Below are 24,140 nucleotides of genomic sequence, written 5' to 3' on the forward strand. Positions count from 1 at the left end.
AGCAATGATGATGGAGGCTCAATGATTTCTGCAGACGTATGTTGAAGACGAAGATGGAGTTCGAAGCTTCAAGATTGAGTAGAGGTGGAAGATCTTATGGCGAGGTTGAGGATGAAGCAGGGTGAATGGAGTGGTTCAGCTCAGCTTCATTCAGAGCTTGATGATTGCTCTGAGGAAGCTTCGTGAGGAGCTCTTTGTGAAGATGATGGTGATGAGAGGAAAAGCATGAGTATGATGAATGAATCGAAGAATGGTTGAAGAAGATCTGTGGAGAATTGAAGATGAGGTGAAGAGAATTGTGGAGAGGGAAGCGAAGAAACTGAACAAAGTGGTGGTTGAAGATTATATAGAGGCTCAAAGGTTAGCTATCTCTTCTGATTTTCTGTTAGATAGTTCTGTTAGGTTGTTATGGGCTGTAACTGATTTTTGGTAGTTAGGAGTTTGTAACTGAATCGGTTAGGAAGTTAGGGGTTAGAATTCTGTTATAATCTGTTGGGATCAGTTATGAGAAGTTAGGGAAACTGTTAGTTTTGAGAGTTGGTATTAAGAGGGAAAATTGGGATGGTTCTATTACATGTTAGGCTTAGGGATTTTACAAGGCAAGTAACTAATTCCTATTAGTAAAGTAGTTGGCTGCTAGTTGGTTAGCTGTGAACAAGTATGGATTCTGTTTTGGTTTTCTATTGAATGTCTTTGGCTGCTGTAGGAGGACTTATGGCATGAACTATGATATGGGCTGTAGCTTAGGCTTTGTGTAGATTTGTTTGGAATGGTTTTACATGGTTGTTAACCGGTGCAGCAGCTGGCTTTTTTGTAGGATTGAACATGGTAGATTTGTATATGGACTGTTTTTTCCTCTGAAGTGATTTTGCTGCCAAACTCTAATATGATGATGCATTGAACTGAATTGTATGGTTTTTCTTGATGTATGCAGGTGCGGTCATCGGGATTTATGGCTCAATTGGTTGCAATTATGGTGAGGAAATAAGAGTGAAGAAGAAGATTGATGATGTGTATTGAAGAGAAAGATGAAGAGTATAAAGTAGGTTTAGGAAAAGCAATATTTTTGAATGTAGCTCTTTTATACTTTGGCTTGTAATATATATTTAAAGTATATAGACTTTGATGTAATGGGATGATTGAAATATGATATGAACTCTTGTAATGGATATATGTAAGGGATTTGCAATGAGTCTATAGACATTTGAAATTTGTATTGACATTTGAAGGTGTACACGTTGTCCATAATTTAGAATTATAATGAAATGCTCCTCTTTTGTAATGACATTGTAATGGACTAGAGAATGGTTATTTTTTGTTAAATCGAGAATAACTCGTAATGGCTTGTGATGGATTTTGAGATAGAATGATATGGACAATGTGACTTATAAGAACTTTTGAATGATGTAAGGTGGGACTTATAATAAATGTGATGTAAGAATATTCTTGAACGAATATATAAGTGTTGCTTTAAATAGAATTTGGATGATGAATATTTGAATGGAATGGTAATAAACCTTTGAGACTAACTATTGTATGCTTGTACCTTAAATCCGCCCACTTCGACTTTCCGTTTCCAAGTGTTTAGTGATAAAAGTCTTGTAAATTAACCGAGATAATCTTGAATTGACCGCTTGGAGGGGATAGAGATAAAGAATACCATGCCACCATGTCTTGTAATCCAAACCTCAGTTAACCGGAGAAAAGCCAAAATCGTCTCAATGAAGCCTTCATATAGAAATTTGTTAATTTGATGAAGAAAGTATTAAAACCCTAACCTCATCAACCATGGTTAGTAAAAGAAACAAACTTGAATCTCCCTTGAAGTATAATAAACCCTAGCTCTTCAACGTCCTTGATCCTAATGCCAGATTTATTGATTAATAATGCATGCTGTTAGATGACCTAATATGCGAATGATTATGAAACACTAAGCTAGTTAGAAATAAAAATTGGATGGGCAAATTTTGGGGTCCAACAGCTGCCCCTATTTAATCATCTTTAACCTGATGGTGAGATTGGCGCTAGCCTTTCGAACATTCAAGGTAGAAGAAGATTAAATACCAAGAGAACCTGAAAATTTGCCTGAAGAAAGATGAGGTAGGATCCACTGAGGAAGAAATGGTGTCAACTCCACCGAGGAAGAATGTATCAATTCTGGATTGATCAAATTAACTCTGAGTTAGAAATGAAATACACATCAACTCTGGGTTGAAAAAGAAGGGTGGGTCGACTCTGGGTCGAAGAATAAAAGGAAGTCAACTCTGGGTTGGATAGGAGGTAAAATGTCAACTTTGAATTGAGCACAGAAAGGGAAATCAGTATTGATGGGACCAGATATGGGTATCAACTCTGGGTTGAAGAAGAAGAAAGGAAAATCAACTCTGGGTTGAAGACAATGGGTAGACATCAACTCTGGGTTGAGAGAGGGTAATTCAACTCTGGGTTACAAGAGGAAAGATGAACAATTAGGAATACCGTCAACTCTGGGTTGAGTGGGCAAGAAAGAAGATAACCGTCAACTCTGGGTTGAGCGGGAAAGAGAAAGGATCAACTCTGGGTTGAATAAAAGATAATTGTCAACTCTGGGTTGAGTGAGAAAGGAGAAAAGATAACCGTCAACTCTGGGTTGAGTGGGAAAGAAAGAAATATCCGTCAACTCTGGGTTGAGAGGGAAAAGATAATTAACTCGGAGTTAAAAGATGAAAGAAAGATCAACTCTGGGTTGAACACAAAATATCAACTCTGGGTTGAGGAAAGATGAACATGGTTGACTTTGGAAGATGACACCACAATGGTAACTCTGAGTGATCCAGTGGATTATCAATTGAATGCTTGTAGGGACCTCATCTGATGAGTAACTTGGTTTAAGCTTTACATGCAATGTTTGATTTGTTTTATGCACTTCTGGAGATGCAATGCAATGAATTCTACATGCAGTGTACTGATTGATCATGATTTCTGCTTTGTGGAATAGATTAGGCGGAGTTCTGAAATTCTGTTTGAGAGTCAAGGTAGGGTAGATGCCCCTGCTTTATTGATGATTGGATCATGTGGAAAAAATGATAATGAGAATGCAATGATATGCATGATGCATGTATGATGATGAAGGTAAAGAATAATTATAACAAATTGATAGAAGTAATAAAGAAAAATCACAAAAAAAGAAAAAGCAGGAACATAAAAGAAAATAATAATTTTGAAATAATAAAATAAAATTGAGAATATTTTAGTAAATATATTAATTTATTAAATAGCAGTCGTTACATTTCCTCCTCTCCCCTCCGAATTCCCCCGATTCAGAGACACAAAAAGTGTGATTTGTAGGAATTTTGTTCCCCTCCTAAAATTAAAACAAACACATTTTATTATAAATATTTCATTTCCTCTCTTTACCTCGAACCTAACACACCCTTAATAAATTATTGATTCATTGATATTAGTGCACTTTAACAATTTCTTTAAATAAATATATAAATAAAGGAAAATTTATTTAAATAAAAATGAGACATTTTGATTTAATTTATTTTAAAAATTAAATTTTAGAAAAATGCTATAAAATAGTATAATATTAAAGAGAAAAAAATTTCAAAATACTTTTCACATGTACATATTTAAGCTGCCAAACCAAAGCTCTTTTAGGATTAGTTTAAATAAAATGTTTTTAATAATATTTTTTCTTTAAATAAGATTCGGTGACAGCTCTATAATATACATTGTATGATTGAGCTCTTGTTGGCTGTTGCGACATTTATGATACATTGTATCACATGATGGATTAAAAAAATAAAATAAGTAAAAATGCTTTTTTGTTTGACCAAAAAATAAGTAATTAACTACCTTTATGTAGAATTTATAAATATAAATAACATTGAAAATACTTTAATCTGTAGAAGTATAAATAAGGTAATTTAAGTCATTTTTATTGGTTATTCTTTTATTTAAAATTATTATACACAACGAGGGTATATTTTATTGTGCAGGAGTTAGTGGACGACATATAGGGGTGAAAATAGGCTGGGCCGAGCTAAGCTTTGCCAAGCCTAAGCCTGGCCTGTCAAAAAAACTGAAGCCTAAGTCTGGCCTATGGTCTGTCGTAGGCTTATTTTTTAGGCCTGAGTCTGGCCTTTTCGATGGCCTGGTTAGCCTGTTAGCCTATATAAAGGCCTATTTGTTTTAGACATATGTATATAAGCAATTAAAATAATGTTTAAATATACTAACTAACTAAAAGATCAAGAGACTAAAAATTTGTTAGCATTGACTTATTTTAACTTACCTCTTACCATAATTTTTACAAGACTATTTGTTTAAGAGAACTTATGAAAACAATGTTCATCAGATGTTTTCATCTTATTTTTACAAGTTCTTCAAGATAACTAAATTGTATTTATGTATTTTAATTCAAAGTATAAAACATAACATAATGATAATAAAAAAAATATTCATATTTATTTAAATAGGCCGGCCTGATAGGCTTAAAAGTCTTCTTTTAGGGCCTGAGGCCTGGCCTTTTTAACTAAATAGGCTTATAAAAAAGCCTAAGTCTTTTCTATTTAAAAATAATGTGTGGCCTGGCCTGAGCCTATATAGGCTAGCCTGTAAGCCCCTGTTATCGGCCTGGCCTATTTCCACCCCTAACGACATATTTGAATTGGGGAGAATATTATGAAAACGAGTTTTACAGGCAAAGTTGCATCACCGTGTATTTTATTGGTCTATAATATTTGTTACTCCTATATCATATAGTAATCATCACAATGACATAGTATAATATTATATTATATAATATATATATATATATATATATATATATATATATATATATATATATATATATATATATATATATATATATATATATATATATATATATATATATATATATTGGCGGAGTAAAAAAAATTATAAAACCTAGCAAAAAAATTTATATACCACAAATTCACATTGTATATAATATATGAATAGTCATCAATCAAAATAAAAGAGATTCGTTATTTTGTCAACAAAAGTATAGTTTAAAATAAAATAGATGAAACATAATTTTACCGGAGCATACTCATTAATTTGTTTCCTACGACCTGGATCACGCACAATCTCATTTAGGTTAAACTCCTTAACCACATTGGGCGGTAGCTTTAATTCGACTTCCGATTGCACAATATTCACATTCTCAATACTTGTTCTATCAACCAAAAATCTCTTATCTCTTAAATTAAATGATCTTAAGTTAATACTCAACTAACAATTACATAGTTTATACATTCAAAGTAGAACCAATTATAAAAAGTATTGTAATAATATATGGAGACTAATTTCGTGAATCAGACAAAATAGAGAGACAAAAACTATAATTTAGTCTAATAAAAATTAAACATCTTTTGCATAGTTCAACAAATAAATAAAGAGAATATCTTAATCTACTCCCCGATACTCTTAGGCACAGCGCAATTCCATTTATGCTCACTGTTTTCGAAGATACACATCAAGAAACACATTTTTTTGGCTAATATTTTTTCTTCTCGGAGGTGCATCAACGAAAGTATTTTTACACTGATAAATGTTGAAAAAACTATAAACGTTTAATAAAAAAGTGCTTCCGAAGATACACCTCCGCATATACGCCTAAGAAACTCAAGGGATGGAATAAGAGATTCTCTAAATAACTCTTTTGTCTTATTTTACATTACCTTGTCTCTTTTTTTCCCTATAATTTGTCCCTTTTTTACCTATAAATTATCTTTTTTTTTCCTACAATTTATCCTTTTTTTTTACTTCAGTATCTAAAGTATCTAAAAAATAATTTGGCTCTTTTGAGCCTGGGCAGTAATCCAGGGTGGCCGGACAGTAAAACCGCATACGTCGAAGAAGAATGTGTCTCAATCGCCGAGAACGAGCCAGGACGAACGTAGCACGACGGAGGGAAGGAAGGTAGATGAATAGGAACCAACTATTGTGATAGAGAAGGAGGAGGATTCTGAATTGGGGAAAGCTAAAAACCCTAATTCACCGATAATGAGTGAAATGAAGCAGACGGAAGCGGAGAAGAAAGGGACTGAGCCGAAGGAGATGCTGTGGGTGGACACTATTCGCGGGAATAGGAACACTACCAATAGCAAACAACTTCAATTTGTTGCACCTAAAGTCAACGATGGTCAAACCGAAGTTGAGATTGAGGAAGAAGATGTTGAAGCGGAGGTTCTATTTTGGGATACGTCATTGATCATGTATGTTATTGGTGCAAATCTGAGCATGAATGCTGTGAAGAATTACATGAGCAAGACGTGGAACTTTGTGGCACTACCAGAGATGTTCTACAACGACGAAGGATACTTCATCTTGAAGCTTAAAACTGATAGACCGTGAGGAGGTATAGATGAAAGGACCATACACGATCCATAATATGCTAATGGTGATTATGGAGTGGAGACATGACTTCTCAATGGAAAGGGATATGCTGCGTACAATCTCAATATGGGTAAAACTTCCTTAACTTCCTCTTTCACTATGGGGGGAACGAAGCTTAGGGAAAATTGGGAGTGTGATAGGGCACCCTCTGTTTACTGATGAATGCACAGCAGGAAAGTCACGTATGTCTTATGCTCGGATTCTTATGGAGGTGGACATAACGCAGAAGCTGTGTGAAGAAATCAGCATTAGAGATCATACGGGACAAAAGAAGAAGCAGAAGGTTGAGTATGAATGGCGCCCTCAGTTTTTTGAAAGATGTCAGAAGGTTGGTCATGTGTGTAATAAGGAGAAGAAGGTTGCTCTAAAAAACTGGCAACCTAAACCTGCCCCTAATGTGACTGAAGTAGTTGCCAGCTCTCAAGACAAAGAAAGTGTAGCACAGAGGGAGGTAAAAACACCAAGCCAAGATGAGGAAAATGTGGAAGTACAGTCAGAGGGAAGAGTATGGACAGAAGTAGGGAAGAGGAATAGAGAACATGGAAAGAAAGCTATAACAGGTACGATAAATGAGCCACTATTTTGTTCTAATGGTTTTGAATCCTTAAGTGTTGGGAATGACCCTAATGTAACTCCTTTGGGAGTGACATGATAGTAGCTTGGAATGTTAGGGGGCTTAATAAAGGGGTTAGGAGTAGAGAGATCAGCTCCCGTCTCTCTAGACTTGATCCTAGTATTGTCATCTTGGTTGAAACTCGTGTTAAACAGAAATTTTTGAGAAAATTAGGAAGATTTTGGGTAGTAAATGGTGCTATATTGACAATTACAGTGACCATAATAATGGTAGGATTTGGATTTTGAGGGATGAGCATAAAGTGGATGTTAGGAAAATAAAGAGCACTCATCAAATGGTGCATTGTGATGTATATAAAAATGGTGATTTCCTGAACTGTCTCACTGCTGTATATGCTGACAATAAATTGGAGGAAAGGAAGAAACTGTGGAAGCATATTGAGAATATTGGAGATGATCTGCAAGGCCCCTGGAGTATCATGGGGGATTTCAACAATGTTCTATGCTCCACTGACAAAATTGGTGGAAGACTAGTCAAAGAGTATGAATACAGTTATCTGATTAAGATGATGGAGAAAAATGGCCTATATGAGATGGAGAGCAAAGGTGATAAATACACATGGTTCAATAATCATGTGGATGGAGCTATCTATAGCAGAATTGATAGGGTGATTGCAAATGTGGAGTGGCTGCAGCAAAACAATCATTTGAGCCTTTATGTGATGGGCCCTAACATATCTGATCATAGCTTGCTCTGCCTTAAAGGGGAAGGTAGAGTTGTAAAGAAAAGAAATTTCAAGTTTCTTAACATGGTTACTGAGCTGGAAGGTTACAACAGTGAAGTAGAAAAAAACTGGAGAAATAAAGGTACTCTATGGACTAAACTCAGTAGATTACAACATGTGATGAGGAAGTTTAGTAGGCCACTCATAGGTACAAGCAGCAACTTAATGAAGCCAGGAAAAACCTCAAGGAGATACAAGATAAGAAGATGCAGGACAAAATGAATTCCACACTCATCATACAAGAAATATTTTTAGAGATAATCTCCTCCATCTAAATGATGTAGATGAACAAATTGCGAGGCAGAGATCAAAAATTGCTTGGATTAGACTCGGGGATGGTAACAATTCATTTTTCCATGCTTCTTTAAGGAGTAAACAAAAACTAAACATGATCAGCAGACTGCATAAGGATGATGGCACTGTGGCTGAAAGTCAACAGGATATTGAAGAGGAGGTGTTGAGGTTCTATGGAAGCCTTATGGGGAATGCCAACACCTCCATTGAGGGAGTTGACATAAATCACCTTAGGAAAGGTGATTAATTGAACATGAATCAAAGAAAGATGTTAGTTCAACCTATAAAAGTTGAGGAAATAGAGGGTGCCCTGAAAAGCATTGGTGATCTGACAGCCCCTGGTGTAGATGGGTTTGGTGCCAAATTTTTCAAAAGTGCTTGGCAAACTGTCAAGAAGGATATCACAGATGAGGTTATGAAATTCTTCAATGAAGGAAGGTTTGACAGGAGGTTCAATAGGACTCTTGTTACCCTTATCCCAAAGAAAGAGGATGCTAGAACCATAAAGGATTATAGGCCCATCTCTTGTTGTACGACTATATACAAGATTATCTCAAATATCATGGCTAATAGAGTGGGGAAAGTGCTGAATGGTATTATTAGCAGGGCAGAAAATCCATGACCATGTGCTGCTGGCTTATGAGCTCATTAGAGGTTATAATAAGAAGGGAGGCATGCCTAGATGTATGGTACATATGGATATTCAAAAGTCCTATGGCTCAGTGGAATGACCTGTTGTGAGTAGTATTCTTAAGGAGGTTGGCTTCTGTCGCACGCTCGCGAAAAATGAACAGAGTCGCCACCAATATATTTATCCCATAAGGGAAAGGAATATCAGAAAACCTAACAAGGGAAGGAACAGGGTCTTGCGACCAGAGAATCAAGGTACGGGAGTCGGTTACGCAAGGGGAAGGTATTAGCACCCCTCACGCCCATCGTACTCGATGGTATCCACCTATGTTTGTTTCTATCTAAAGGGTGTGTACTATGTCTATGTCTAAATGCGAAATGAATGCAAAATGTAGGGAAAATAAAGAATTGTACTCGCACGGGCCCTACCCCGCTGCCTACGTATCCTTTTCAGGAATCAGAGTTACCGTAGCTCGGCTAAAGATTTTCTGTTTGTTTTTGTGTTTTTTATTTGGGCGGAGTTAACGCTCGCGCTCTTGCATAAGGGGACAGCCTAGGATGCAATGGAGCGGAGATAACGGTGCCCTTATGTGCCAAGCAGGCAAAAGAAAAAGGAATGATTGGTTTGTGTCTTTTAGAGTAATTCCATGATGACGAGAACCTACCACCAGATCTCGCATCACTTCCTCACTTTTGTTTTAAGTCTGAACATTTATTAGGTTTTTTTGAAGTGTTTTTGGTTGGTGTTTTTTAAGGGGATTTTATTCAAGTATTTATTAATGTTTTAAGGTTGAAAAGGAAAAAGAATGCAAAAGAGGGAGACTAGCCTATTTCTAATTCTATGTTATTGGAATATTCTAAGAGAAATGGGGGAAGAAAAACAATTAAATGGATTAAAGTGATATTAAAGACCAAGGGTTTTTTAGACAATTCACAAAGGAGAATATTCACAAAATAAAAGAATTAAATCTATACAAAACCCAAAACAAACAATTATGAGAATTATTCACAAACTACTTCATTCTTATTCATGCAAGAGTCTAATTTGGAATTTACAAAGAAACTATTTATTTATTATGATTTATTATACGAAAAACTATAAAAAAAAAATTCGAAAAAACGATTAGAAGAAATTAAAATTTCTAGAAAATCTAATTAAAAGGAAAAGGTTTCTTGTTGCAGTTTTTATCTAAGAAGAATCAATTAACAAGTAAAAGGAATAAAAGACAAAGTTCATTTCTATTTTGTTTATTAAAAGCAGGGGGTGCAAAAGCAATGCATTGACTATGTGTTATGAACGAAATTGGTCCTGATTACAGGGGTGCAAAGAGGATGGCGCTAAGGCCCAAGGAACAATGAGGAGCACGGCCCAGCCTGGTGTTACCATTGCAAAAATCCAGACAAACACTCTTATATTTATTCCTTACTCAGCATGTGATCATTTTTATTACACTATGGTTTTTCTTGTATCCACATAGAAAAGTAACGTGGCAAACTATAAGATCAATTGGTCATCCCTAAGTTAGTGACTACAAGACAAAAACTCTCCTTGGGCCATCCATAGCTAGACATGTCATTATACAAAAACAGAAACACCAAAATAATGGGAAATCAGCCCAATAAGTACATGCCACGTTGGATTGGAGAAAGAAAGCAATTAACATGCATGCAAGCTCCGGAGACGTTTCCGGTCTCCTTCTCTGGCACCACTAGCCACCGGAATGACGTCAAACCACCCAGGAATTAAAAAGGCTTACGTGTTTCGTTTCGGTTTCTTGCCCTGAGTTCGAATATACTACTATTTTCTATTAACTCTACCTCTAACTTGCACACAGATCGCGATCTACGATCCTAACATTCAAAGGCTTTAGCAAAAATCCATATCAAACACAGCAGCATGACTCTCACAATATACCGAACCAAAATAAGCTACTAACACATTCGAAAACAAAGTCAATATCACAGCAGACGAAAATCATTCCAAGATCCCCACATGAACATGTTATCCGCTTTGCAGGTGCGATGAAATGTATCTAGCACATGTTGTTATTCTATAGGCATGATTAGGACTCACCTGGGGTGTATCTTAACTCGAACCTTTAGAACACTTTTACTACTCCCGCTTTGGCTTCAGCTCTTGCACATGATGATGAAGTATGAATAGCTTGGAGAACTTGTTGTGGGACTGGAGGTGTGATGATGGCGGAGTGTAGCGGCGGTGAGGTTGTTGTGGTTCTGCTTTGGCAGTTGAGGGTGGTGAGAAATAGTTGGGAGTGAGAGAGATGAGTGAGAGGGAGAGAGAAGGGGAGAGAGAGAGAGAGGAGAGAGAGAGAGGGAGGTAGAGAGAGAGATAGAGAGAGGAGAGATAGAGAGAGGAGAGATAGAGAGAGAGAGGAGAGAGAGAGAGAGAGAGGAGAGATAGAGAGAGAGAGAGAGAGGAGAGATAGAGAGAGAGAGAGAGGAGAGATAGAGAGAGAGATAGAGGAGAGAGGTATAGTGATATGGTGAAGAGTGGAGGTGAGTGAGAATGAGGTGTGTGAGTTTCTATTTATATAGGCAACCATTGGTTTGTGATTCACAATTCTTGGATGTGGGACTTGAACTAGTTTGCAATGCCTCTTTCTCATTTTCCCAATGTGGGACTTGCAGCACACTTTTTCTCATTTTTCCAATGTGGGGCTTTAGTGCAATGGTGTGTTGTTTTACTTTTTTTTTTTTCATGCTGTGGTGCCTACTTTGAACACTTATATCTCAAACCATGGGCTATGAAATGATGCAAGAACGGTGTCATATCGAAGAGGGCATGGGATAGAACAAGATTGGTGTTGAAAATATCTCAAGATAAGGCTTGGAAGTATGAGAAAACTGGTCTTGAATTCATGCAAATACCACTGCACACGCCCAGCAGCTTGCTGTCACCTGCGTATGGCCAGAACGTGACTCTGCAAGGGTGGTACTTTGAGCCTCTCTATCTCGATCAATACATGTCCAAAATCAGTGATACTGGTCTCATTGGATAGAGGACATGGCAAGGAATAGCTTAGAACTGGGCTTGTTTAAGATAGAGACTTGTGGAGGAAGAAATAGGCTTTGACATTCGGTCCACCACGTGTTTGCTGAAATGCGTTGCGTGCCCATAATTCTGTGTCATGGCTGCCTGCAGAATTTGGTCAGGGTTGGGGCACCACTTTGAAGGCTTGTATCTCACTCAATATTTGCTCAATTGTTCCAATTCTTGTTTCTATGGATAGATGACATGGCAAAGAAGAGAATGATACCAAGTTTGCGTTCATATCACTTCTGTACAGCTCTGAAAATGACTGGAGATTTGGCACGCCATGTGTTTGTGAAAATGCCAGGTCATGACCTGACTGGTGACCTGGAATGTGACTTGGTTAAAATGAGTTTCCAGCAACTTCACACCACTTTAACTCTTCATACAAGCTTCAAATGAAAAAGTGTCCAACTACAAAGTTGTTCTCCTCCATGAGAGGAACAACTTTGATGTTGGAAACTTTTCCGAAAAATGTCGTTTGCCACGTGTAATCTGGTGCTGAAGTGGACTGCTCGACAAGATTTAAGACCTCAAAAATTTTTCTAAGTGTTGGAATGTCTTCTTTTTTCTATTTTTCCCAACTTTTTGCCGAACTCCCGATTTTATCCGTTCTTCGACTTTTCTTGATTAATTTTCCACCAAAAGTCAATATTTGAATAATTTTCCCGATTTTGACCCAAAAGTCAACTGTTCCGATTTTTCCGACTATTGATGAAATTCCCGATTAAATCTCTTCCACTCACATCCAGTCAAACAAACACATCCACCGTCAGTATGAGAAGTTTTCCACACATAGAAGCCACTTCTGATTAAATGTTGACCAGAAAGTCAACTGGTTGACTTTGGTCAAAGAAACCCTGATTTAAAGAACCAGATGATTTGCAAGCTTGTACCCTCTAATCAATGCCCTGATTTGAAGCAGAGAGACACCCCAATCCAGGAGCTTCCATGAACATAGCACCACATGATTGTACCTCAGTCTTCTTATTTTCTGATCAACAATTCTTTGCAATAAAGCTCCTCCTTGTTAATCTTTGAATAGTACCAATGGTATGAATGCATGCATGTGAGTTATGACCTAGGTGATGTATGTACATGAATGTAAAGCCTAAGCCAGTTAGAAGTTAAAGGGTAGGACAAATTTGGGGTATGACAGCTGCCCCTATTTAATCGTCTTAAACCTGAAGGTGAGATTGGCGTTAGCCTTTCGAACATTCAAGGTGGAAGAAGATTAAATATCAAGACCTGAAATTTGTCCTGAAGAGAAGATGGTGTAAGTGTTATCCTCATTTGATATCTGGTGGGGAAAGAGATTTTTGTTTTTCTGATGGAAATATTTGCGGTGAGTAATGGTTGAACGGTGATAGCTTGTAACGCGGTAACAGTGCCAATACAGGGTTTTCAAAGAGAATGGTTGTATGAAACAATGATCGAAAGAATAAGACCTCGTGCAATTTTACGACTCAACGTCAGGACTGAAAGGAATAAGATCTCGTGGCGATCTTATGACTCGACATCGAAAGAAGATCTCGTGGCGATCAACTCGTCAACAGAAGAAAGGGGATAAGATCTCGTGGCGGTCTTATGACTCAACATCGAAAGAAAATCTCGTGCGATTTTCCACACTTTGGATAGGAATAAGATCTCGTAGCGATCTTATGACTCAACATCGAAAGAAAATCTCGTGCGATTTTCCACACTTTGGATAGGAATAAGATCTCGTAGCGATCTTATGACTCAACATCGAAAGAAAATCTCGTGCGATTTTCCACACTTTGGATAGGAATAAGATCTCGTAGCGATCTTATGACTCAACATCGAAAGAAAATCTCGTGCGATTTTCCACACTTTGGATAGGAATAAGATCTCGTAGCGATCTCATGACTCAACATCGAAAGAAAATCTCGTGCGATTTTCCACACTTTGGGAAGGAATAAGATCTCGTAGCGATCTTATGACTCAACATCGAAAGAAAATCTCGTGCGATTTTCCACACTTTGGATAGGAATAAGATCTCGTAGCGATCTTATGACTCAACATCGAAAGAAAATCTCGTGCGATTTTCCACACTTTGGATAGGAATAAGATCTCGTAGCGATCTCATGACTCAACATCGAAAGAAAATCTCGTGCGATTTTCCACACTTTGGGAAGGAATAAGATCTCGTAGCGATCTTATGACTCAACATCGAATCGACATCGAGGGACGGAAGAAGACATTGTGTCAGACACTCATCAGAGGTTGAAGATACCTCGCATCGGCACCGTGGTAGGAAGTGTTTGTAGTATGATAGGAGATATCAGGCAAAGTTTGTACAGGTAACAACTTGAGAGGATGGGTCATTGTTCTGATTCAACATTGGCTCCTATTATCTGGCTTATGCTTTGTATGCATGTTTGAGTTTTTACGGCGTAATGATCCATTGTAATGGATATGCTACGCTTTTGAGGATGCCATGCTGTATGCAATGGATTCTATATGCAAAGAGTGCCAAATAAAGGCCCTGGTGGAACAGAAGAGTAGGATCATTGGGGTCCGTTGCCCGTGATCTTGAGACGCCATTGTGGTGGGCGTTGGAAGCTTCATAGTGCCAAAGATTATTGGCAACTGTGTGGAGGATTAGAACATGGCTCTGTTGGGGAGGAAGTGACTTGCTCGACTTTCCTTACATCCTACTGCTCGGGGAATCATGAGTTTTGAGAGACTATTCTTCGTCTGCCATATGGGAGAGGGATATGGACCTTTTCATATGCTCCATGCTTACCAGTACTGATGAATTATATTCTGGAACTTTCATGCGGGATGATGATGACCTTTGTGACACGTCATGAGTCAAGATGATGGCTAGAACCTGCAACCTGCACAGAAAACAACGTTTGGATGCAAATGGTGCCCCTTCGAGCACTTTTATGTTTACGTAACATCATGTTTCGTTTTGATTTTGTGGTTATTGCCCCCATGTTCTCAATGCAATGTTTAATAACGAATTAAATCACACCTCGCATGCGTAAAATGAAAAGAAAGAAAGAAAGCTTTTGCATCAAAAGATTATTTCATTGATGGAATGCCTGTGAACAGGCTTCTGTACAAGGAAGCAACTCCTAAATGAGGTAGTTGCGAAAAAGAAAATAAAATGCAAAGAGCGAAATGGCAAAGAGAAATGCTCAGATTTCCACTAAAACTGATATTGCTACAGTTCCCATATCCCCGATCCTCTCAATGCTTTGCTTCAGAAGGGTAGTGGTTGGATTGATCTGTCCGTTCTGCCAAGGGCGTATAGTGGTCTTTGTGAAGGATATTCAGACTGCAGCCTCTCGCTTTTAATCCCTAACTTTTGCCTGGATCGCCCTTTCGGGTTTTCAATCCAGCGGGATGCCCTTTTTTGCCTAAGCTGCCCTTTCGGGTTTTCAACTTAGCGGGTTATTCTCTTTTTGTTTTATCCCTAATTTTTGCCCAAACCCTTTTTGGTTTGCCGGGATGCCCTTATTTTTGCCTAGGTACGTCGACCTAGCGGGTCTTTTATGCGTAGTATTTTTTGACTGAGTCTGAATTGACTGGAAGCGGAACGTCTTCCCCATCCATCTTCGTCAGGATTAAAGCACCACCTGAAAATGATTTCTTCACAATGTATGGTCCCTCATAGTTGGGAGTCCATTTGCCCCTTGGATCGGTGTGAATCGGCAAGATCTTCCTTACGACTAGGTCACCTGTGTGGAACTCTCGAGGCCGAATCTTCTTGTCATACGCTTTCTTGATCCTTTTTTGGTACAACTGGCCATGGCAGATAGCAGATAAGCGTTTCTCCTCAATTAGATTGAGATGATCAAGCCTTGTTTGAACCCATTCTGTCTCCTCGAGTTTGGCGTCCATCAAGACTCTCAACGAAGGAATTTCCACTTCGACAGGTAGTACGGCCTCCATGCCGTAGACAAGAGAGAAGGGAGTTGCCCCAGTTGAAGTACGAACCGAAGTTCTATAGCCATGCAAAGCAAATGGCAACATCTCATGCCAATCTTTATACGTTCTAACCATCTTCTGGACAATCTTCTTTATATTTTTGTTAGCAGCTTCAACTGCGCCATTCATCTTCGGCCGATAGGGTGACGAATTGTGATGTTCAATCTTGAACTCTTCACATAACTCCGCCATCATCTTGTTATTAAGATTGGACCCATTATCAGTGATGATCTTGTTTGGAACCCCATATCGGCATATGATCTCTTTCTTGATGAAGCGAGTAACGACTTGCTTGGTTACATTCTTGTAAGAAGCAGCCTCAACCCATTTGGTGAAGTAGTCGATAGCAACAAGAATAAATCTGTGTCCATTCGAAGCTTGCGGCTCTATCCGTCCGATCATGTCCATGCCCCACATAGCAAAGGGCCAAGGTGATGTCAGGACATTCAGAGGAGTCGGAGGAACATGAATTCTATCAGCATACACTTGACATTTGTGACATTTCTTCACGTACACATAACAATCACTTTCAATCGTCATCCAGTAATATCCTGCTCGTAATATCTTTTTGGCCATAGAATGCCCACTGGAATGAGTGCCAAAAGATCCTTCATGAATTTCCCGCATGATCAATTCTGCTTCGTGTCTATCCACGCATCTGAGCAAAACTGAATCATAGTTCCTTTTGTACAGGACGTCTCCTGACAGGAAGAATTTGGATGCTAACCTTCGAAGCGTCCGCTTATCACCAATCGTAGCATCTTCGGGATACTCTTGCTTCTCAACATACCTCTTGATGTCGTAATACCATGGCTTTTCATCATACACATCTTCGGTAGTGAGACAATGAGCAGGGAATACATGGGCAGGTTCCTTGTAACGGAGGATCGTTATGTCTGGCACTTCTTTAGGGGAGCTAACTCTGAACATAGCCGCCAAAGTAGCCAAGGCATCTGCCAATTGATTCTCTTCTCGGGGGATGTGATTGAAAGTGATTTCCTCGAAAGCAGGCAACAACTCCAAGATATAGTCCTTATAAGGGATTAAATTGGGGTGTCGCGTTTCCCAATCACCTCTCACTTGATGTATAACCAAGGCAGAATCCCCATAAACCTCAAGGATCTTGATTCTCATATCAATGGCTGCTTCGAGACCCATTATGCAAGCTTCGTATTCCGCGACATTGTTCGTGCAATCAAAGCATATTCTAGCTGTGAAAGGGATGTGAGTTTGACGAGGAGAAGTCAAAACTGCCCCAATACCATGGCCCATAGCATTTGATGCACCATCGAACGTGAGAGTCCATCGCTCCCCTGGTTCGGGTCCTTCATTATCATCTAGTTTCATGATATCTTCATCAGGAAAGTCAAACTTCATTGACTGATATTCTTCTAATGGCTGATGAGCAAGATGATCTGCAAGGACACTTCCTTTGATGGCCTTCTGTGTGACATACTGGATGTCGTATTCTGATAACAGCATTTGCCATCGGGCTAGCCTTCCTGTAAGAGCCGGTTTTTCAAAGATGTACTTTATCGGGTCCATTTTGGAGATCAATAGAGTGGTGTGAGTCAACATATACTGCCTCAGTCGGCGAGCAGCCCATACCAAAGCACAGCAAGTTTTCTCGAGTAGTGAGTAGCGGGATTCACAATCGGTAAACTTTTTGCTCAGGTAATAAATGGCGCACTCTTTTCGACCAGACTCGTCATGTTGGCCCAGCACACACCCCATAGATCCTTCAAGCACAGTTAAGTACATAAGAAGCGGTCTTCCAGGAACCGGAGGCATGAGAATTGGTGGTTCTTGGAGATACTGCTTGATCTTTTCAAAGGCTTCTTGACAATGATCATCCCAACGGATATCTTGATTTTTGCGCAGTAGTTTGAAAATGGGTTCACAAGTATCAGTGAGGTGAGAAATGAACCTGGCTATGTAATTCAATCTCCCAAGGAACCCTCGAACTTCTTTTTCATTCTTTGGTGCTGGCATATTCTGTATTGCTCTCACTTTATCAGGGTCGACCTCAATCCCTCGTTGGCTCACAATGAAACCAAGTAATTTACCAGATCGCACTCCAAAGGTGCACTTGTTTGGATTAAGCCTCAACTTGAATTTACGCAAACGAGCAAACAGTTTCTCAAGATGTACCAAGTGTTCCTCCTCAGTTTGGGATTTTGCAATCATATCGTCGACGTACACCTCAATCTCTTTATGGATCATGTCATGGAAGAGAGTCACCATCGCTCGTTGATATGTTGCACCAGCATTCTTAAGACCAAAAGGCATCACCTTATAACAGTACGTACCCCACGGAGTAGTAAAGGTAGTCTTGGTCATATCTTCAGGAGCCATCTTTATTTGATTATAGCCAGAAAAACCATCCATGAAGGAGAATACCGAATACTGAGCAGTGTTGTCGACTAGCACATCAATATGAGGCAGAGGGAAATCATCCTTCGGACTTGCCCTATTCAAATCTCGGTAGTCAACACACATGCGTACCTTTCCGTCCTTCTTAGGAACAGGTACTATGTTTGCAATCCAAGGAGGATACTCACACACAGATAAGAAACCCGCCTTCAACTGTTTTTCAACTTCCTCCTTGATTTTCAAAGCCATATCAGGTCGAGTTCTTCGTGGTTTCTGCTTTACAGGCGGACATTCTGGTTTGAGCGGTAACCTGTGCATAACTATATCCGTGTCTAAACCAGGCATGTCCTCGTATGACCAGGCGAAGATGTCGACATACTCTCGAAGCAGTTCAATCAACCTTCTCTTCACATCACTTTGCAAAGCGGCCCCTATCTTGACTTCTCTCTTTGCTTCTTCTGAACCGAGGTTGATGATTTCTATGGCTTCTTGATGTGGCTGAATAGATTTCTCCTCTTGTCTCAAAAGTCTTGCCAATTCTTCGGGGACTTCACAATCTTCCCCACTATCCTCATCAGCTTGGTCAATTGGATTCTCAAGGATATTAAGACGTGGAACTGTAACATTATCATTTTTGATGGAATCCGAGCCGGATCTGCACGATGGATGATTTATGCCTTAGAATGCAACACATAAAAAGGAAAAAAGAAAAAGCTTTGCCATTTTTGAAAAAGTTTTTAAAGTAAAAACAAAAATGAAAGAAATGGAACAGTAATTGCATGCGAAAATATGATTTTCATTCAATATTAAACAAATTGAAACAACATGGGGGCCCTTCTTTATACAAGTGGTCAAAATGCTTAGGGCGAAGCATATGACTTATCGAAACAAGAAAATTACATTTCCATAAAAGTGACTCTGGGGATGTCCAAGATAGTCCAATTGTTGAGCTCCTGTCCAGGCGCAGCATGGCAAATGAATCTGGAGAGATCTTCATCATCATCATCATCCACGGCGAGAACCTGACTTCCAGAACTGGTGCTTGCACTGACGAACACTTGAGAAATGGGGGGAATCACCTTCTTTCCAGGAATTATGCTGAGCTGAGTAGAAGAAGATGGTTGATACCCAAGGCCATACTTGTCTCGCTTCTCATGAACATCAATCAGCTTGCCCCAGGCACTATGGGGAGTGCCAGCTTCTAAGAAGGCCTTAGCATCATTCAGAGACGAGAGGGGTGCTCCGAGTTCCTTCTTATTCTCAACCACGGGGAGTTTATCAACCGACACAATCTCTAATGCCTGAAAAGGCGTCTCTTGTATCTCTCCCTCCACTTCAACATAACGGTATGACGCCAGATTATTGACTATCAAATCTTCTTCACCAGTGATCACAACAATCTTGTCATTCACAACAAATTTCAAACACTGATGGAGGGTAGATGTCACAGCCCCAGCAGCATGGATCCAAGGACGACCCAAGAGGCAAGTGTATGAAGGACGTATATCCATGACATAGAAGGCAATATAGAACATGTGAGGACCAATCAAGACAGGCAAATCGATCTCTCCTTCTACGGACCTTCTAGAACCATCGAACGCTCTGACACTCATAGTGCACGGTCTCATCATGACCCCATCCATACTCAGCTTGAACAAAGTAGTCTTGGGCATCACATTAAGAGAAGAACCTGTGTCAATCAGGACTCGAGACAACACAGCATCCAGACACTTGACTGAGATATGCAACGCTTTGTTATGTGCCCTACCCTCAGGTGGAAGTTCATCATCAGAAAAACCCAAACAATTACCAGCAGCAATGTTGGTCACAACCCCTTCAAACTGAGGCACAGTAATGTCTTGAGTTACATGAGCGGAAGCCAGAACTTTCATCAGAGCATCACGGTGAGCTTCGGAATGCACCAAGAGAGACAAGATGGAGATCTTGGCTTGGGTCTGATCAAGTTGGTCGATCACTTTGTAATCACTCTTCTTAATGATTTTCAAGAGTTGCTCGGCATCTTGTGCATTACGTGTTACAGGAGGATTAACAGCAACTTGCTTTCCTTTTGCTTGTGTATTAGCCTCTTTATTGGTCTCTTTAGGAAGTGGTGGAGGGGCAGCAAAGATCCGACCACTACGGGTAATGCCACTAGCGCCAGTAATATTAGTGATGCTCGAATTACCCACTGGAGGACAATCATATTTCTTCCCTCGAATGTACACGGCATTATAACTCCAAGGAACAGCCTTCGAATCATTCACAGGAGAAGGAGCAAGAGATGAGGTTGAAGGAGTCAAAGGAGCATTCGGAACCTGAATAACCAACGGAGTCCTCGGAGCTTGAACGACCAAAGGAGTACTCGGAGCACGAATGACCAAGGGAGTACCCTGATTCTTTGACACCTCAGTAGGATAGTAAGGTATCTCTAGAGTAGCCACATCTTCAACAGGAATGACCCTTTCCACTCTAAGAACACCTTCATCCATTAGTTTCTGGATTTCTTCTTTCAACCTAGTGCATTCCTCAGGGTTAGAAGAACATTGCAAACAGTAGTCATGTAGCTCCCACAAAACCTTTTGTTGCATAAGATACTCTCTGATGACTGCTAGCGGCATCCTTACCTCATTAACATCATTTACCAGGATTTGATCATCACATAACTCAATAGCATTGGTCGCACCGGCATGAGGAGGCATAGGATTATTCTGCACATTAGGACCAGTAGGGGCGAATGAGATAAGTTTGTCATCAAGGAGATCCTGAACCTTCAACTTGAATGCTCTACACTTTTCAATAGTATGGCCTGGGGCCCCTGAATGAAATTCACATCGAGCATTAACATCATAACCAGGAGGGAGAGGACTAGGTGGAGGTCCCAGTTCACGGAGTTGTACCAATTGGCCAGCAAGCAACTGAGGGAGGAGTTGGGCATATGACATCGGAACCGGATCAATACGCCTATCTTGGAATCTTGTTCTTTGTGGGCCCCTTTGACCTTGAGGCCTAGGGTTCTGTTGACGATTCTGAGGAGCAGCAGCTTGTTGTTGTGGTACGAAAGGCTGTTGGGGTGCCATCCATGGTTGTGGAAGAGCAGCAGCATATGCCTGAGGGACATATGGACCAGGAACAGCATAAGGCATCGGATAATAAGGAGGCGGAACAGCAGAATATGCAGGAGCTCGGCTTTGGTCAACAGAAGCGGTGCTAGTCTCACCTTCCTTCTTCTTCACAAACCCAGAATACGGCTTCTTACCATTACCACTTGAGTTGCTAGGATTAGTAACTCCTTGAATGGTACCAGCTTTGACACAGTTCTCAACCCTCTCACCAATGATGACCACATCCGAAAAGGAAGGAGAAGTATTACTAACCATGTGCTGAAGATACGGCCCTTTCAGAGTTCCCATAAACAGATCAATCAATTCTCGGTCCAATAAGGGGGGTTGAACTCGAGCAGCAAGTTCACGCCATCTCTGGGCGTATTCCTTAAAGGACTCTTCAGATTTCTGTGACATATTCTGCAGCTGGGCACGGCTAGGAGCCATAGCGGTATTGTAGTGGTATTGTTTCAAGAAGGCATCAACAAGTTCTCCCCAAGTACTAACATTAGACCTCTCGAGTTTCATATACCACTCCAACGGAGCTCCAGTGAGACTATCCTGGAAGAAATGCATAAGCAGAGGTTCGTTCTCAGCATGGGCGGCCATCTTACGGCAGTAAGAACGAATGTGAGTCTCTGGGCAGGTAACTCCCTTGTACTTATCAAAATCTGGCACTTTGAACTTCGGGGGAATAACAATCCCAGGTACCAAGCACATAGCAGCAGTGTCGAAACTCGAAGTTTTAGCAACCTCAACGGCCTTAAGGCGTTCTTCGAGAGCTTGGTACATCTTAGCAGTCTCAGTCAACTCAGCAGTAAGATCATGTTCAAGGTCAATAACCTCGTGGTGGTCGTCCACTACTTTTGTAACCCCCTCAACAGGAATCTCTTTAGTTTTCACCCCTCCATCATCAGAATTGGTAGGAGTATCTTTGATCAGCCCAGCAACGCTCTTTCTGAGCTCTTCTTGTCCTTGGACAACGACATGAAGAGTCTCCATAAGTTGGGTCATTCTTTCCCCCATAACATCCATATCCCTACGGAGGGCAGCTTGACTCTGTTCAAATTGATCCATGATTCTCTCGTTGCTCCTGGTGCGGTAAGGATGTAAGAAAGTCAGCTTCGTCGTCGGAAAAGAAATCTGTTGTTGGAAGGGACCCCAATTAGAATCTGATAAAAACCTGAAAATGCAGTATGATATGAGTGCATGGGTGCATGTGTGCATGTTTTATTATTTTCAAGACTTTTTAGCTTTGTCTCAAACCAACAACGCAAGATAACGGAGAAGATAGTGAAGCAAAACCAAGATAAGCACAACCGAGATAAACAAACAGGATGAGGAAGCATAATCAATTAATTCCACAACCAAGTTTTTGAAGTACAAAATATCCTGCTCCCATGAGCCAACAAATACAGAAATAAAATCATGAATCCCATCCAACAAATCTGGTGGTGATTCTACAACAAAATCAACATTCAAACAGGATCTCCCATGTCCAAATGGCGAAGAGGGCTATCTCCAATGTGCTTATCACTCCAAGCCTTCATTTCTTCAAAGAGATTCTTGGTCTCAGCACGGGTGGGCCTCTTAATGATCTCTTGAATCAGCAGATCCTTTCTGAAATGCATTGTTTCCATGTTGCGGTTCTTCACCTCCCAATACCTAGCTTCCTCTTGAACTTGGACATTATCTTGGTCTTTTTCTCTTATCTGGCCCTTCAGCATTCGGATCTCTTCATAACATTTTTCTATGGTATTCTGGCGATCCAACAAGAGCTTGTCTGCTTTCTTTCGACGAGTCTTCTCCGAATTGGCATTTTCAGTCTGAATCTGAAGTCTTTTTGTTAATTCTGCCAACTGATCCTCATAATGCTCTTTGATCTTCCTCTCTTGGGTTTCATTAGCTTTAGAATTCACAGTCATTCTTGGCCTTTTCTGAGAAGTACTTCCTCTAGCATACAATTCTTCAAGCTCTATTTCTCTCATTTTCAACTTATGAAGAGCAGAAAGCTTCTCTTGCCTATCAGTATTCATCTTAACTTGCATCGTTTCCATTTGTTCAGTCAACTTCCTATTCTGCTCCACAGTTTGATTATAACAAGGCATGGATACAATGTCGGGTTGTACACCAGCAGGAGGATACAAAGGATCTTTTGGAGGGAAGGGCATCCCTCGGGTGTTGGCCACAACTTCAACCCACTCAGTATAGTCTTTATAAGTCGCACAGTCTCTTTGGCCAAAATACTTCTTATCTCTCCAGCAAATATTCTTCCAGGCTTGCGCAGCTTCTGCCATTTGCCCATCATTGGTTGCTGAATGATAGTAAATATTTTCAGCAATCTCTGCTTGTTCAGGAGGACTAATGAAAGCGTATCCATATGTTCTTCTAGCCAGGATAGGATTATAGTTGATACCACCTCTGATGCCCATGAGAGGCACATTCTTGAATTTCCCACAACTCATAACAACTTCCATATGGTCCAAGGATCGGTTGTACCAGACAATGTCATTAGCTCTAAGCCCCATAATTCTATCAGCCCATCTGGATGTGTACCTATTATCAACAAAAGCTCCACGTTCCGGCAAATGTGATCTGAACCAACGGTATAGCAGCGGAGCACAGAATCTAACCAAACCTCCTTTCTGCTCATTACGATGATGAACGGAATGATAAACATCCCCCAGAAGCGTAGGAATGGGGTTCTGCAGAATGAATATGTGGATGGCGTTCATATCGACAAAGTCAGGTACATTTGCGAACATCACAATACCATAGATACTTAGAGCCAGAATAGCTCTAAAAGTGTCCCACTCTCTGGCTTCAGCAGCATCACAACCTCTTTTAACCAGGAACTCCATACGAAAACCATGACAACCTCCTTTCTTGGTGAGATTTGCCTCCACGACTGACTTGCTCAAATAAAGAGCCTTAGCGATTTCAACAGAATCAGGGGCCTTCATG

The 24,140-nt window shown here is 40.0% G+C and overlaps 1 protein-coding gene across 1 annotated transcript; it reads left to right on the plus strand.

Moving 5' to 3' along the window:
* Nucleotides 1–6,592: 6,592 nt before the first annotated feature.
* On the plus strand, nt 6,593–8,307 carry LOC131625599 (uncharacterized). Its single transcript, XM_058896446.1, has 3 exons — nt 6,593–6,968; nt 7,177–7,914; nt 8,051–8,307. Exons 1-3 carry the CDS (start codon nt 6,593–6,595, stop codon nt 8,305–8,307), a joined length of 1,371 nt encoding a protein of 456 aa, XP_058752429.1.
* Nucleotides 8,308–24,140: the final 15,833 nt, after the last annotated feature.

Source organism: Vicia villosa, unplaced genomic scaffold, assembly GCF_029867415.1.
Source record: "Vicia villosa cultivar HV-30 ecotype Madison, WI unplaced genomic scaffold, Vvil1.0 ctg.000227F_1_1, whole genome shotgun sequence".
In the NCBI taxonomy this organism is placed as follows: Eukaryota; Viridiplantae; Streptophyta; class Magnoliopsida; order Fabales; family Fabaceae; genus Vicia; species Vicia villosa.